General features: G+C 39.3%; 1 protein-coding gene across 1 annotated transcript in view; it reads right to left on the bottom strand.

Annotated features, from left to right (window-relative positions):
• Positions 1-17,994, bottom strand: part of LOC123519257 (laminin subunit alpha-like) — a 235,179-nt gene that overhangs the window by 109,559 nt on the left and 107,626 nt on the right. The window contains exons 25-31 of the mRNA XM_045280389.1: positions 13,715-13,855; positions 11,566-11,662; positions 11,367-11,470; positions 11,045-11,172; positions 4,879-5,006; positions 4,599-4,723; positions 4,017-4,190 (exon numbers count right to left, since the gene is read on the bottom strand). Coding sequence (XP_045136324.1) covers positions 4,017-4,190; positions 4,599-4,723; positions 4,879-5,006; positions 11,045-11,172; positions 11,367-11,470; positions 11,566-11,662; positions 13,715-13,855 — 897 coding nt within the window. The remainder of the gene's footprint in view (positions 1-4,016; positions 4,191-4,598; positions 4,724-4,878; positions 5,007-11,044; positions 11,173-11,366; positions 11,471-11,565; positions 11,663-13,714; positions 13,856-17,994) is intronic.

Here is a 17,994-nt window from a genome sequence, read left to right as displayed (position 1 = left end):
GTCCTGCCAGCATACTGGCTGTCTATGTTCTTGGTAGGGCCGAGGAGTCCTGGGTGAGTTAGTAATCCGGTTATCTCCCTGTGGCTCTGCTGCATCACCTGACCTGTCCTGGCTGGAACCAGGCAGTAGATTCGCAGGTGTGAGTGGCTGTGTTTGCTGCAGGTGATATCTATTGCACATGGAGATCCTTTCACTGCCTGCTACCTTCACTAAATACTGCCTCTGTAGGCAGGCTTCTTTGACGATCCCAGTCCTATCCCACACTTTGCTGAGTGCATCTTGCACTGGCACCTGCATGCCTGACTTCAAGGGTGGCAGGCTATGCTGTCCTCCAGCTCTCACTAGGGGAATCTCATCTTGAGCCTTCAACATTTCCTACTCCCTTTGTTTCAGGTTCCCCTTCCAGTGTTGGTCAATCTTGCAGTGCTGTCTCACTCCGGACACAGTCTTACAGATGGCAGCCAGTTGCCAGCTGTGTTGGAGATTTATCCCCATCCCTCAGAGGAGTATTACAGTAGTGGAGGAGAGCCTCTCATGCCCAGTCATTGTCTAGGCTGCCCTCAGGGTCAGTGTTACTCCTTGGAAGCCTCTTGGCAGCTTTGACTGCTGCCTCAACTCTGCCGTTTGACTGAGGAAAGTGTGCAGAGGAGAGTTGCACCTTTATCCCCCCTACCCATTCTCTGAAACGTGGCCATCTTGGCACTGGCCAGGTTGGTGTACCCATCAGTGGAGATCTCAGGCAATCCCCACCTTGTAAATAGCTTCCTCAGGTGTGTCATGATCTTGCTAGAGCTGGCATCATTTGGGAAGAGGTGGAGCTCCAACCAGCCAGTCAGTCTATCTGCATAGGCTAGATATATATTCCCCTCCAGTTTGAACATGTCAACAACAACTTGCTGATATGGATAGACTGGCAGCGGGGTAATGATCAGTGACCCCAGAGGCAATGATGGAGCATGCTTCTCACAGTCCTGGCACAGATTGCAGTGGTGTTGAACATCGCCCTCCATGCCTGGCCAATATACTGAGTGCCTGACCCTAAACAGCATGAAAATGAGCCCTGGTGCCCTAGATGGAGGCTGGAAGCAACTTTGTGATGGAGGGAGGCAGGTGTCACCAAATGAATATTTCTCTCAACGGAAGTGTAGGAATCTAAGTCTTCATTTACCATCAGCCTATCTCCCACTGCATAATAGGGGCATAGCCAGGATGCTTCTTGTGTTTTGTGTGGGTGCAAATCCCCTGATTGCACCTTGCTGACGGCAGCTGGCATTCTAGATCTTCAATTGCTGCTCTGGTCACAGTCTCTTTGTCCATGACAACGCTGCCAACCTGGTTCAGTACTGCCACTGTCACCACATGCACCGCAGCCACTATGTCCCCATCTTAGTCCATAATATTCTCATCTGGTGTCGCTCTGAGAGCAGGGAATTGTGAGAGGGAGTCAGCTGCTTTATTATGCTTGCCCAGCAGATATTTAACCATGAATCTGACCTGCAGGATCTTTTCCTTTAAGTCAAAACAGCCTTGGGTTCAACACATCAACGAGAGACGTGTCTCTAAACAGCCCTACTAATGAGCGATGATCTGTCACCACAATTAGGTTAGGGCATCCAAAAAGAAAGAGCCAGGTCTTGCACAAGTACCATGCTACGGCCAGAGCCTCTCCTTCAATCACCGAATATCCAGCCTCTGCTTTACTCAAGAGAAAGTGGCTGCCACAAAGGGCCAGACACCAGCTCCCTTTGCAGCAGAATGGCAGATCTAGTGAAATACAAGTGCAGTGCTGCTGTAATTCCACAAACCCTTTCCTTTCCTTGGACCAGTCTATCAAAACTGCTGTAAGCTGGGATCTATCTTAGTATAAGGGGGAGGCCATTCTTAGCCATGCACCTGGTGGAACTTTTACTTTAGTTGGTTATCCTAATATATTCTCTTGCCAGCTGGCTTCTTGAGAAATTCTTGTAATGGCTCCATGACAGGCACTGCAGCGAGAAACAGTGCCAGTTGACTGACTATGCCACATCAGGGTCTGATGTAGTGATGGTCAGCTGGCTTGGCATAGGAAAATCCCTGATGGCAGCTAAGTGTTCAAAAGTGGGCTGGTAGTGGTCTCATCCCAAGTGGAAGCCAACAAACTCAGCTCCTCTACAACAAAACTTGAACTTATCTGGTTTTCATGGTGATCCCAGCTATGCCACATGTACCTAGAAACTCTTACGCATGCCAGAAAGCATCCTCAACACAGGCATCATAGAAGAGAGCAGCATCTATGCACTTTTATTTACATGGTATATTCTTAATGGCATTGTTAAAGCACCTGGTATACACATCAGATGCTGAGCAATGTCCCTTGGGCATCCTTCTGTAATTAAACCAGCTCCAGGATGTCATTAGTGTGGTCAGCCGCCGACTTTCCACATCCAGATTCAATTGGTGGAATACCCAGGTGTTTGCATCAGTTTTATAGATGCAAACTGGTTCTTGTGCTATGAATGATAGAGAGGTTGTCCACAAAAGGTACTTGAGCCTTCCATGACCTGAATCTCATGCACTTTATATTTTTGCCCAGAATCATGCCAAGTCTGTTCGTCAACTTGCCAAACGCTCCTTTATAAATAGAAGACTCCAACATAAAGGAGCGTGCAAGGTCCAGATATAAGATATATCTGGACCGTGGGAGCGCGGCTTCTGAAAAGCGCCAAGATCATGCCTGACGGGCTCTAATGTTAGAGCCACGATCGTGCCTGACAGGCTATAAGGGTTAAGGCTTTTAATTCATGAGCTGGATACTCTCTCTTCCCCTCAGATCTTCTAGAATCTTCCATATGTCTGTCTATATGTCTTGTGACCATGTGTGCTGGTACGCTAGGCAGTGATCTTAATAACTAAAAAAACTTAATATTATTATCCCCGGCACTAAAAAACGACAACCAAACAACTGCAAACAACACTCCTGAGGCACTGAAGCAGTGTGATACCCCAGCATGCAGTCAGCTTATCGTGCAGTGCTGCGCGCAATTTGTTGACCGCGTTTGTTATTGTTCGCACTCCAAAGCAAAGTTCGTCCTCCAATGCAAAAAAAACACTATTTTTTTTTTGTAATCCAAATTGTTCGTACTCAAAAGCGTTCGTACTCCAAGGTACCACCGTGTATATATATATATATATATATATATATATATATATATATATATATATATATATATATATATATATATATATATATATATATATATATATATATATATATATATATATATATATATATATATATATATATACACACACGATATCTTTAACTTTGAATTTTATCTTGTACCAACATATACACAGATAATTAAGGAGTGAGTGGGTGATCTAAGCTGTCTCTCCCTCACATTTCTTTGTAAATGTCACCAGAACATTAAACCAACTATAAAATCTTTTATTTCACTGCATCTGCCTATCATTAATCCACAAAGAACAGCTTTTGGCCTTGCATAAAAGTTACAAAGTCTTAATGACTCCAATGCATAATCAGTGGTGGAGTCAAGGATGACCAAGCTTAACCCATGTCTTGTCAGGTCTTCAATATAAGCTCTCCCTCTCATGGATACATTTAAATCATGAGGTATTATACATAAAAAATTGTCACAGCATTCCTACAGTAATAGACGTAATTTCAAACAATTATTTTGGTGAGTATTATGTTCTGAAACAACTAAGAACTAAACTAAAGTGAGACAGTCATGTGACAAATTGAGATGCTTCCTCACGCAATAAATGCTGGATAATTTTTCTTATTTGATATTAAGTCCCTAAGCCTATGTCTTACCATTCCATCTTGAAAAGGTTATGGTTTGAGATTTCACATACTCCCTCTGTCTAGGGAACAATATTCACTTGATATACCTGCACTAATTTCAAACAACTGTACACCTCAAAACTATCACTCCAATATTAAAAAAAAAAAAAAAAAAAAAAAAAAAAAAAATCACAATAGTATAACAAAAAAAGGGAACTATAACACTTACGTTCACAGTTTTTGAGGGCAATTGCATCTCCAAAATATCCCGGGGCACACCTCTCACAGGCATTGCCATACGTGTTGTTGAGGCAGGTGAGGCAGTGGCCGGTGATATAGTCACATGCATCAAGATCATTTGGGTTGATGTTCTCGTTGCACTGACAAGGTTGGCATCTCTGCCCTGTAAGAATAAGAGATAAAATAAGTTAGGTGTTCCTATTTTGAAGTAAACCTATCATTTGTTGTTTATGAAAAGCAAACCATTACAAGGACTGTGAATAACTTTTCTTATCTATTCTTTTGAGTTTCAGTACAATCCATCATGCATGTTACTCTGAATAAATATTCACTTTATTCATACACAAAATTCATAAGGACAATAATTAAGTAATCTTCAACATTCACTTTCACTGTTTAGCATTCCAGTTCAATCATAAAACCTCAATTTGCTGAGAATCATGAGTCACCAGGTTTAGCAAGGACTGTCAACATCTGTCTTATAATTTAGAAGAAATACCTGGGACATTCCAGAATGTTACTTAACTCGTAAATATCCCTGTACAATGTGTATCCATTCTGCCATACTAACCAAGAATCTCAGGCTGGCCATAGTATCCTGCAGCACAATGTTCGCAGCGCTCCCCAACATAACCCTCCTTGCAGTCACAGCGTATAGACTGGCCATCATCCAGGAAGTCACAGCTCTCAGCAAAACTATAAAGAACATATGTTTTATACAGTTACTCAAAGTGGTGGTTACATATTCTATGAAAATGTTTTATACAAAAATCAGTTTCAGAAAACTATCTACACTTAAAACATTACAAGCTCTTCCAAACAGTGAAAATTCCAAAAGTTCCTATTCTTACTTGTTTGTCTTTGAAGGCAGAGGACAGGCACAGATGAGGCAGTCATAAGGAGTGCCCTTAGTGGCCTTCCCATGGTATCCTGAAGCACACATCTCACAATGGTCACCCACAGTGTTGTGCTGACAGTTCTGCCCAAACAAATACAAAGCCAATGTGTCTAAGGATGCAACACAATGTTTTTAGAAGAATTGTTATTAAATATTAATATGTATATCTTGAATAGTATGACACCACTCCTAAAAGTTTGTCAAGAGTTCATTTTTTTAATGAAAGGGACTAAATAACAAGAAAAGTGGGAGAGAGAAAGTAAAAGGAAAGAAAAAGAAAAGACTAAAAGCACCAGTCTTTAAAGAGAACAATCCAAAAGCAGGTTAAAAATGACACAAGGAAGAGTTTTGAAACATCCCTCTTGAAAGGTAAGATAAGTGATTACCAAAATATCTTACATGATACTCCCTTCTGATCCTGAATGATCATCATGAATCACATGTTGGCTCATTCATTAAATTTGTATACCATATATAAATAGTCATACCTTGATAACATGGGTTTACACAACGTGCTTTTACACTAACACAGGTACCCTAAATGCAACAGATTGGCAACTTTTAGAATACAGTCATACCTCCAGTACTGCAAGTTTATGTAAATGAGACAGAACATTCAGGCTATGGCAGCTAGGGGTAAATGAAGGTAGAAAGAAAGGAATGAGAGTTGTGGTGGTGAACAAGCAAGCAAACAAGTGTGTGCACACACACATGATAAGAAGAGATAGAAAAATACTATTAGTAGGAGACTTTAACAGCAAAAGAGTAAACTGGAGAGAGATGGAGGTAATGGGTAATACTGGATCATGGAGCGAGAAGACATTACAGTTAACTATGGTGAATACACTGGATCAGTGGGTGGAAGAATCAACATGGTACAGAGAAGAAGAACCATCATTGTTTAACCTAGTATTAAAAAAAGAAGCCAGAGTCCCCTCCCAGCATACAAGACCAGATTCCAATAGGAAGAAGTGACCATGTAACACTAATATTGAAAATGCAAGAAGAGGATGTGATAAGATACAGAGAGGAATACAGAAAAGAGATTAAATTATGCAAGAGCAAATTCTGAAAAGTTAAAGACAATTTTTTGGTGGTATAGAATGGAGGAACATTTCGAATGGAAAGACAGTACAAGGAAAATATGATATATTCTTACAGAAGTATAATGAGGGAGTGAGGAAACACTTACCAACCTAAAGAGTAATGAAGAGTATAGAAGCCTGGTGCAATGGCAGATGTATTGAAGCTAAGAGGGAGAATGATAAAACTTGAAAGAAACTAAAAAAAAAAAAAAAAAAAAAAAAAACAGACAGCAGTATAAGGATGTGAGAAATGAATATATTAGAGTAAGGGTAGAGGAAAAAAAAAAACATTGAAAAAGATGTGGTGCAATAAAGTGAAGATGAATCCAAACTTTTCTACAAGTATATAAACGGTAAGATGAAAAATAAGGAAGCAATAGAAAAATTGGTAAAAAGGAGGAAAGACATACCAAACAGCAGAAGAAATGAATGAAATAATGAATGAGAGTTTCAAGATTGTTTTCACTGAAGAAGAGGATTTTACAGAACCAAATAGCAAATTACATTGTCAAGGCTTGCAAGAAATCATAGTGCACAAAGAAAAAATTTGAAGACTACTAGGAAATTTGGATGTCAGAAAAGCGATAGGACAAGACACTAAAGGAATATAAAGATCAGTTGTTAAAACCAGTTTGGGAAATGGTTACAAGCTCATTAAAGGAAGGGAGGGTACCACTGGAATGGATGAGAGCTAACATAATCCCAATATTCAAAGGGGGAAAGTCAACTGAGCTATTAAATTACAGTCCAGTGTCACTTAAAAGTGCTGTGGGGAAGGTATGTGAAATTATTATCAAAGATAAATGGATTAGATATCTGGAAGAAAACTTAAGTTATATCAAGGAGACAATTTGGTTTCAGGGCAAGGATGTCATGGATGTCAAATTTATTAAGTTTCTACTCAAGAGTAGTAGAAGGACTGGAGAGCAGAGATGGATGGGTGGACAATGTACCTGGACATAAAAAAGGTTTTTGATAAAGTCCCTCATAACAGACTAATTAGGAAATTGGAGAACATAGGAGGAATGAAAGGAATAATATTAGATTTTTTTTTCATGCAAGTGAGAGAGCTGCTAATGGCAACAAAATATTAGACAATAAGGCCCACTGGAACTGCAGTCTCCCTAAAAGAAAGAATCAACCAAAAGCCTGGGACAAATGTCTTGACATCTCTCTCTCTTAAATAAGGCAAGTCGTAGGAAGATGGAAATACAGAAGCAGGGAGGGAGTTCCAGAGTTTACCAGTGTAAGGTATGAATGATTGAGAGTACTGGTTAACTCTTGTATTAGAGGGTTGGACAGAATAGGGATGAGAGGAAGAAGAAAGCCTTGTGCAGCGAGACTGCAGAAGGAGGAGAAGCATGCAGTTAAAAAGATCAATAGTGCAGTTAGCATGAAAATAGCAATAAAAGAAACAGATGCAACATTTCAGCAATGAGAAAGATGCTGAAGACAGTCAGTCAGAGGGGAGTTGATGAGATGAAAAACTTCTGATTCCACCCTATCTTATAAAGCTGTTTGAGTGGAACCCCTCCTCCCCCTCCACATGAAAATAGTACAGGTAACCTCTGCTTAACGAACGGGTTACATTTCTAAAAAACATTTCGTTGTGCGAATTTTCATTAAGCGAACCAATTATAACAAGTTTGACCCCTGACTTAAACTTCCATTGAGAGTAAACAAAGCGAGAGTGCATCATAGTACCGTAAAAGGTTTAATGAAAGTAAAAATTATGAAGTTAAACATTTAAGCAGTTTAATTTAAGACTAAGTCATTATAATGTACACTAATGTATATATGTAAGTAACTTTACAATGTTGATGATCTTAAATTTATGAAAGGAGGGAGAGTGGGGTGGGAAAGACTCTAGCCGGCAACCTGTGGAATGTAAACAAAGGACGTATCATTGTACCGCATACAAAACTTATGTACCACATTTCTACAAGGCTTTCAATTTTATCCATTGCAGAGTCATGAGTTCAGGTGGTTCTTTTAGCTTGCAAGGAAGATATGATCTCACCAGCCTTCTTAATAGAGTCTGCTGACTTGAAAATAGGAGAGACAGTAGATGGAGTCAAGTCATGGTGGCGAGTAATGCTATTAGTTTTCTTGCCTCTCTCATGTCTGTGAATAATATTCAGCTTCACTTCGAGAGTAAAAGACTTCTCTTTCTTCTTAGCAATGCGAGGCTACATTGCAGGGCTGGTTGCAGGGTGTTTTGATGGCATGTTGAGTGTGAGATGACGAGCTGCTGCTGGATGCTGTTTTTGTTTTGAACTAAGAGCGGGGAAGGGTAGGGGAGTGAGTGGTGCACGTTTTGTCCACGAGAGGCGCTGGTGTATTCAAAAGCCTGTCAGCTTGCGTGATATGGCGGGGCTTTCAAACTTGGAAAAAATTATCTGGATAAGATTTTGTTAAAGCAAGTTTAGTGTTCGTTATACGAGCAGATGGTAGTAAAAAGAAACGTTTGTTGTAGTGAAATTTCATTGTGTGAAAGTTCGTTGATCGGGGGTTGCCTGAACTTCATACATGGATGGATAGAGCCCTTGTACAGAGTTAGCAGTTGGAGGGGCGAGAAAAATTGGCAGAGACGCCACAGAACACCAAAGTTCATAGAAGCTATTTCAGTGAGAGATGAGATGTGAAATTTCCAGTTAAGACTATGAGTAAAGGACAGACTGAGGATATTCAATGTAGAAGAGGGAGACAGTTGAATGTCATTGAAGAAGAGGGGATAGTTGTCTGGTAGGTTGCATGGAGTTGACAGATGGAGGAATAGAGTTTTTGAGGCATTGTGTGTCTGGATATTAGGGGAATAGGTATATTCTGACTATATTAGATCATTATAATAGATATGTCAAGTTATATGCACTAAAGACCAAAGGCACAGAAGAGGTATGCACATGTGGATGAATGATACACAGTCAATTGCAGTTTCAAGGATGAACTGTGATGCCAATAAATGACATTGAGAATACCCTGTAATACTCTTTCTCTCTCTCTCATGCAGATTATAGCATTTCATTAGTGTTTTTGTATACAATCTTGTGTAAAACTGGGAGCTTAACCCCTTCAATAATAAATTTGTTTGCAGATGATGCCAAGCTTTTGAGAGTTACACAAAAAAAAAAAAAAAAAAAAAAGATTGTATGGAATTACAGAAAGATATTGATAAGGGCCGCCGTGGTACAGTGGAACCATGCGTGCTTTGGGGTCCGAGGGGTCTCCAAGCGCACGGGTTCGAATCCTGTCCATGGTCCGAGTGTAGGTTGGGCTTCCTCACTCGGGGCAACGGTTTCCTAGCGGGTGGGCTTTGAGATAGGAGGTACCCCAAAAAGTAACCCCTTTAGTCCAGAAATTCTCGTGAAAAGCCCACATGGTATAAAGAAAAAATGGTATAAAGAAAGATCTGGAGATGGAGCCAGAAGTGAAAAATAGAATTTAATACTAAGAAATGCCATGTAATGAAAATGGGTAAAAGTAATAAAAGACCTACATGGGAATATAATATCGGGGAAGAGATTAAGAGTATAATGAAAAAAAGAGAAGAGAAAGACCTGGGAGTGATTATACAAGACACCCTGACTTCAGAAAGACATATAAATGGATTATTTGCTTCAACATACAAGACACTAACAAACATCAGGGTAGAATTCAATTACATGGATAAAAGTAAGATGAAAAAGCTATTAACCACTATGATAAGACCTAGACTAGAATATGCAGCAGTGGTATGGTCGCCATATAGGCAGAAAGATATCAAGAAACTAAAAAGGTTACAAAGAGCTGCTACAAGATGGTCTCTGAAATAAAAGATCTTCCCTATGAAGAAAGACAAGATGGAGCTACTAACTTTGAAGGATAGACGGGAAAGAGGAGACCTAATAACGATGTATAAGTTAGTACACTGTATGGAGAAGATAGATAGATAAGAATTGATAACACGGATGGAGCAGGGAGACAGACAAACAAGAGAGCATTCCAAGAAAATCATGAAAAGTCAGTGTCATAGGAATATCAAGAAATTCAGTTTTCCACATAGGACAGTAGACATCTGGAATGAATTAAGTGAAGAGATTGTGACAGCAGAAAGTGTGCACAAATTTAAGAAAAAGTTAGATAAATGTAGATATGGAGACAGGTCACTATGAGCCCCTCGAACCCTGTAACGTACAACTAGGTAAATACATACTTGACACATCAATGAAAGTTATGTTTGGATAAATTACATTAGGTATTATTTTTTTTCCATACATAAACCTTACCTAACTTTATTAAATCTAACCTAACCAAAGCAAACTAAACCTAACCTAACCTTCATTGAAGTGTCTTGTGTGTGTTAAGCAAACAATATTTTCAAATTGACAGAAAAAAATGGTTAAAAAGGGAAGTTGAGTGGGTGGATGTGTAGCGGTTGGGGGGGGTCTGCGGGAGAGCTTGTATTGCAAAGAGGTTAATGTTAAGCAGAACTTGTTGGGCGAATGATCATTATCCTCCCACATTATACTGGCTGGCAGTCAGTGTATCCATGGTGTTGTTGCTGTCTGCCAGTTGTGCTGTGTGGAAGTGGTTACTCTAGCTATAACATACATCACTGAATATAGTGATATATTATTTCAGTGATATTTCAATGATAAATACTCAAAAAGAGGACTTTCAGAAAATGGCCATAACAAATCATCTTTTTTTCATATAACATGCCTTATTTACCACAATTTTGCCCAATACAGCCACTTTCCAGTAACCCACTTTACCTGAGGTATGACCATAAACAAATTAGCTAATTGCTACAATGTCTGAAGAAAGAAATGTAAGCATGTAAGCAAGAGAAGAGAGTGGAATAGGATGGTGTGTAAACATACAAGGTAAAGCTAAAAATACCTTCCATGTTTCAGCTGTTGTCTTCAATTCCTAAAGACAACAACAGTTGAAATCTTAGAAAACTAAAATAGTTGTGTTCCATTTTCTTTCCCATCACCACCATATTGCAAAAATCATACATTCTTCCTAATCACAATATATAACAGTACCCACCAGACACCGGCCCGTCTCCCGGTCACAAATGTCAGAGTGGCCATTGCATTGGCAGGGAACACAGTAGCCTCCATAGGGTCCACGCTGGGCACGATAATAGCCAGGGGCACAGTCCTCACAAGAAGAACCTTATGTGATGAAAATAAAATAAGAAAAAGAATAAAGATTACTTTCAACAACCTAACACATCTGTACTTTACACAATGCATACATCACAATGATTTCTTTACTTTCCAGGGCTCTGATCAGTTAGAAATATTTCAAGGTGGTTTCACATAACTTTATTGAGATCATTTATTCATGCAGTGAAACTTTGACTCACCTTCATAATTAACTGGGCACTGACACAGCTCAATTGAGAGAGCTTGTCTGAGGCTGTGTCTTTCACCCTGTTTGGCTGGCACATCAAGACTCACATTAAACAACCTAGAAAAAAGTTGTAATGGAGTCAAGTCATAACCAAATACAAACAAAGGAAGAACTGACACCTCCATCACAATCATCATTGTTTTCAATCTTACCTGGCTTCAAAGGAGCTGCTCCAGTAGTTGGCCCGAATGTACAATGCTTCAAGTCTGTACAACAACATCATGAATTGATCTCGCTCGAGAGGAACTCCTACACAATAAACAAATAGAGAACAGGATAATTCACAATAGAATTTCATGATAAAAATTATGACCACAACTTAAAACTCACAATAGAAATCTGACCAAAACAAAATTTTATGAGAGGTTTGAATCCACCAGCCTAGTGTAGTAATTCAGACTGCCCCTATTATATCTATCTCCTACCAAAAGAAAAATATAAGCAAAAGCTATAGATTTGCAATTTTTCTCCTCTGGAAGTGTGTGTGTATTTACCTAGTTGTATTTACATAGTTGTAGTTTTACAGGGCCTGGGCTTTACGCTCATATGGCTCTGTCTCCATATCTACACTTATCCAATTTTTCTTAAAACTATGCACACTCGTTGCTGACACCACCTCCTCACTCAAACTGTTCCATGTCTTAACACATCTTTGCAGGAAACTATATTTTTTAACATTTCTCAGACATCTTCCCTTCCTCAGTTTTTTACGATGTGAATGTCATATTCTTCTCTCAGGATCACTTTCTCATTATCCACTTCATCTATTCTGTTAATCAATTCATAAATCTGTATCAAATCCCCTCTCTCCCTTCTCTGTTCCAGGGTTGGTAGATCCATAGCCTTTAGTCTCTACTCATATGTCATCCCTTCAAATTCTGGAACACTTCTTGTAGCCATTTTTTGTAGTCTCTCCAACTTCCGTATGTGTTTCTTTTTATGGGGGTCCACACAACTCCTGCATATTCCAATCTGGGTCTTATTATAGTACTTATCAATTTCTTCATCATTTCTTTGTCCACGTAGTGAAATGCTAATCTGCCAGTCTGGAACTGCCCATTAACAGGGCTAAGTCCTACAGCAAATTCCTCTACAATCTGTGATCCCCATACATGGGGATCATGTCTTGCTTAACTATAGTAAATTTCTTATAAAAACTATCATGCAGCGCTATACATAATTATAAATCTAATAAATTTAAGTGCTTATCTAATCTGTTTTTAAACATTGTCAAACTAGTGCTATTTACAACCCTCTCTGGCAATACATTCCAGAAGTCTACCAACCTATGACTAAAGAAATATTTTCTTATATCTAACCTGCAGCCTTGCTTTCTAATCTTCCTGCCATGATTTCTAGTCCTACTTCCCTTCTCTATGGTAAAGAAAGATCTCATATCTATGTAGTTTGTATCTGAGAACATTTTAAATAACTCTATCATATCCCCTCTTATACATCTGAATGAGGAGATCTAATAATAATGTACAAGATAGTCAATGGCATTGAAAAGATAGACAAGGAAGACCTAGTGCTGTTGACAGAAGAAGATGGAAGGACAAGAGGTCATGTAAAGAAAATCAGGATGAGGCAGTGTGTGAAGGATATTGGAAAATTCAGTTTTCCACACAGTACGGTGAAGTGGAATGCATTGAGTAATAAAGTTGTTACAGCACATAATGTGCATAACTTCAAGGAAAAATTAGATAAATGGAGACATGGAGACAGGACACTATGAGCCCCGCTCGAACCCTGTAAAATACAACTAAGTAAATACTTCTTTTTGTCCACCGTATCTCTCACTAATTCTTCCTTTGTTTTCTCCCTTATTTGTTGCTTCAGTATTCCATACACATAAAGACTCTAGTGACTGGATAGTAATCATGCAAGAGAAAGGAGATTATGCAATTATTACCAATTTGTTTCACAAAAATCACAAAATAAGATATCTAAAATACAGATGACCAAGACTGGAAAAAAAAAAAAAAAAAAATATATATATATATATATATATATATATATATATATATATATATATATATATATATATATATATATATATATATATATATATAATATTATGATACTAATATTATATACATTGATTAGAGGATGATTACTTCTCTAGTGTACCTAATGACACTTGCTCCTAATGTTTACAATAACCTATGGACAACCACAATATGAAAATTAAAATAACTGGAAGACTACGGCTTTAAATATCTACTCAATTAAATGACATGAAAATAATTTTGTTTTTAATATACTGCAAAACTTAATACAGTGCTCTCCAGTTACACTAACCTGACAGGGTTCTGAAGTTATGTTCTGTCAGTCTTATCTCATTGGTGAAAACTTGTGGCGAGGTTGGTTCAGTAGGAGAAAAGTGTTGTGCAATGACATCTCCTCCTTTAAGTAGGACATTGGGGCCACTAATCTCGGTTCCTATGAAGAGCAGGAAGTTAAATTATCAATCACTACCATCATCTACAAGACCAGCATTAACATGAAATTAAATATGTAATGCCTAAAACAAAATAAAAGACTAATTCTTTAAAAATCACATACAATGAAATAGTATTTGTAGAAGACCCATGCTTTAGGAATAAATGACAGAAAATTTCTGGGTCAAACATTAAATAAGGAAAGAGAAAACTACTCATAGATTTTATATTAACCCTTTCCTGGCAGCAGAGCAGATGAGTTAAGTACCAAATAAAAAATTGTCTATATAGATTTTACTAACTTGTATCCATATTTCTATACAATAAGTCCTCGTTATACGGTACATATGGGTTCCTGAAAACCTTACCGCAAATTAAAATTACCATATACCAAACACATTATAACATATAATAATAGGGGATGTGTTCCAGCACGTCGAAAGTCACCCCTAGACATGAAAATACAGTGGAGACTCAATACTCAAACATCTAAATAGTCAAACTTTTCAACAGTCGAACGCAAAAGTTCAACTTAATACTAAAAAAAATACGTAATAGTTGAACGTCCGTCCACATGGCTGTAAACAAAAAAGGCCTCATCCTTCTCGCTGCCCCATGCGCCCCACTGGTCCACTGCAGCCAGTTGATCCTTCACTGTTGTAAGAATAACATTGTCCTGCACTTTCATCCTTCATGCCGCCCTACACACCCCACCAGTCCACTGCAGCCAGTTGATTCTTCGCTGTCGTAAAAATAGCATGGTCCTGGGCTTTCATCCTTCCCGCTGCCCCATGTGCCCCACCGGTCCACCGCAGCCAGTTGATCCTTCACTGTTGTAAGAATAACATTATCCTGCGCTTTCATCCTTCTTGCCACCCCACGTGCCCCACCAGTCCACAACAGCCAGTTGATCCTTCGCTGTGGTAAGATTAACATTGTCCTGCGCTTTCTCTCCAGAGTTTTTATTTTATTTATTTATTTTTTTTTTCATTTAGAAGCCTACAATGGCACCGAAGAGGCTTGTTACTGGTGAGAATAAGCCTGCAAGAAAGAATGTAGTGACAACCATTGAAAGGAAAAAGGAGATATATTGATAAATACGAGAAAGGAAGAATAACTGATCTTCCAGCTGAGTACTGTATGGCTAAATCTACAGTAGCCACAATACTGAAGACAGAGCTCATTAAAAGAGCTGATGTGGCGATTGGTGTGAAAAGGCAAGTTAAGCGACCTGTGGCAGTGGAAGAAATGGAAAAATTGTTGATTGGATAAACCAAAGGCAGATGGCTAGTGATTCTTTGTCAGAGGGCTTAATTTGTGTGAAGGCTAGGCTGCTGCATCGTGATCTTATTTCTGATACTACATCTGACTCCAATGATGATTTTAAAGCAAGTAAAGGGTGGTTTGTGAATTTCAAGAAAAGAACTGGAATTCGTTCTGTTGTGACACACGGCGAGCCCGTAAGTGCTGATAGAGTTGCCACTGAATAATTTCTGCATGAGTTTAAGAAATTTGTGGATAAGGATTGCTTAAGCCCACAACAATCTTTAATTGTGATGAAACTGGCCTGTTTTGGAAAAAAAACAAACTACCAAACATGATCTACACTGCTGGTCAGAGCGGAAGGCACAGTACCTGTGACATCATGTGAAGGAGATTAATGACAGAGAAAATATGTTTCAATGTGGGTACTCACCTAAACTAGTACACTTAACCCTCGGCTATCGCACCCAATTGGGGCTGAAATAGCCGCGCTATAGCCAAAAACGCGACAGCCAAATTGATCTTGGCGGGAAGGCGGTTTTGGCTAATGAGCGCTCAGATATCCCATGACGTCATGGCTCGGCGCGCGATAGCAGGCATCTGAGATCGCGATAATGAAATTTTAGCAGCTTTTCATGGGTGCGTGATAGCAATAAAATGCGATAGCGGAAGTCGCGATAGCCGAGGGTTGACTGTAATTGATAGGGTGCCCTCGTGCCTTCTTGACCTTTTCAAGTCTCTTGGGAAGTGAATCACCCAGGTGGTGGAGATACTGAGCCTCAATATTGTCCCATATGTCCTGAATAGTGGCTTGGAGGCGTGGGAGGGAGGAGGTATCTCTCTCTCCTTTAGCTTCAGTTTTATGTATGTCCAGAGATTTTCTATAGGGTTAAGGTCTGGCAAATTTGTTGGCCAAGGTTTTCAAAGGCTGACATTGCAGAAATCAAACCAGTCAACAATTAACTTTGCCGTATGGCATGGTGCACCATCTTGCATGAAGGTATCAGCATTGCACTTCTCCATACACTCATCTAATTAATCCAGAATTAGGTCAAAGTAGTTATTTTGGTTCATACAAACATTCTTGGGTAAAAACACTAATTTTCCAAGACCATAGTATGAAAAACAACCCCACACCATCAAAGAATCTGGGTGTTTTACTGTGTGTGTTGTTTAGTGTGGATCGTAGTGGTTACTACTGGGTCTGTGGTACACACGGTTTCTCTGGTTGTCTGTAACCTGAAAACTTGCCTCATCTGACCAAAGTACCCTACGCCACTTATCTAAGTCCCAATCTTTGTGCTGAGACACAAATGTAAGCCTACTGTTTAGGTGACCAGGAGTGAGGCGAGCTTTTGAAACTGCATGGCAACTGCGGTAACCCAAATCGCATTTCACATATCTTCGTACACTCCTTTCACTCACTTCAGCCAGCAATGCAGGATTCCTGGCCCTAAGTTCTTTGCTGTGTATGCGAGGATTGGCCTCAAGCTGTCTCCGAATAATGTTCAGAGTTCTCTGGCTCACACTGCGTTTACGCCCTTTAGGCTTGTGAGGTGGTGGCGAAGCGTCCCTTCCTCCCTCACGATAAATTTTGGTCCAACGTTGAACAGTTCTGAGAGCTATGCCAGTGTTCGCAGCAATTTCTTGATTTGACTTATTCTTCCTCACTAAGGCACAAATAACTGAAATTTGAGCCTTACTAATTAGTTTCCTAAGTCCCATAACAGGCAGTAACAGGGCAAAATGATAAGCTCATTCATGCACAAAAAGCGGCTGTGCGAGGGGGCGAAAGAAAATTCAAATCCAAGCACACTTGCCAGAGGCGAACGTTGACTAAGGAAACATATCATTTACTTTGACAACCAGAGCTGCAAAATTGTCAGATAGCGACATACAGCGAATCCCGCCATATGTTTAGGAGTTACGAAGGGATGAATGAAATTTATTCAGATTGGAAGTCGCGGTCCCTTTCGTGCCTTCCGCTCTGACCAGCAGTGTATATAACAAAGGAAGAGAAGTGTTTGCCAGGACACAAGCCCATGAAAGACAGGCTAATCCTGCTTCTGTGCACCAATGCTAGCAGCGACTGCAAAATTAAACCGCTGCTTTTTCTAAACTTGGGTTTGGCAATGGCTAGAACGAATTACCTGATCTATAGGTATTAATAGTCGAACTTTTTAATACTCGAACGGCCATTTGGAACGAATTAAGTTCGAGTATTGAGTCTCCACTGTACATGAAAATAGTTATCTAAAAAAAAATGTAAAGTACTGCACAAAAGAAATAAACAGAAAATGTTTTTATTTACCTTTCACTCGTCACGTATTCTACTAGATGATGTCCCTTCTGAGGCTAAGGGACAGTAGGGATTTCAGCCCTTACTTATAATATCGACAAAAAATACCTCATAAGGATTTCACTTGTGTTCAGTGAGAAATGCGGGAAAAGACTGATTGTTGTTGTGGTGGAAGCGCGGCGTGGTGGCACTATGGTACGGTATAAACAAAACACGAGCAGATACCGTATCTGTGAATTTTTCTTACCGTAAATAGAATCGAGGGTAGTAATTACCAAACACCGTAACTGTGAATTTACCAGATAACGAAGTACCTTATAAGGAGGACTTACTGTATATAGTTTCCCAGCAAATGGGTACTCCTGATTGATATCTATTTATAAACTCTGCCGCAATACTGAACAAACAATTGAATCTATATATAGACTCTGCCGTTATACTGAACAAGTGACATCTGTATATAGACTTTCCCACAACACTGAACAAACAATTGAATCCATATATATGTGATATTTGTCCATATGTCTATATATAGTTTCCAATGTGGTATTTGTTCCATATGTCTATATATAGTTTCC

The sequence above is a fragment of the Portunus trituberculatus genome, chromosome 45, assembly GCF_017591435.1.
Source record: "Portunus trituberculatus isolate SZX2019 chromosome 45, ASM1759143v1, whole genome shotgun sequence".
In the NCBI taxonomy this organism is placed as follows: domain Eukaryota; kingdom Metazoa; phylum Arthropoda; class Malacostraca; order Decapoda; family Portunidae; genus Portunus; species Portunus trituberculatus.
Note: the sequence above shows the minus strand (reverse complement) of the source record. Positions and strands in the feature narration are given on the sequence as shown.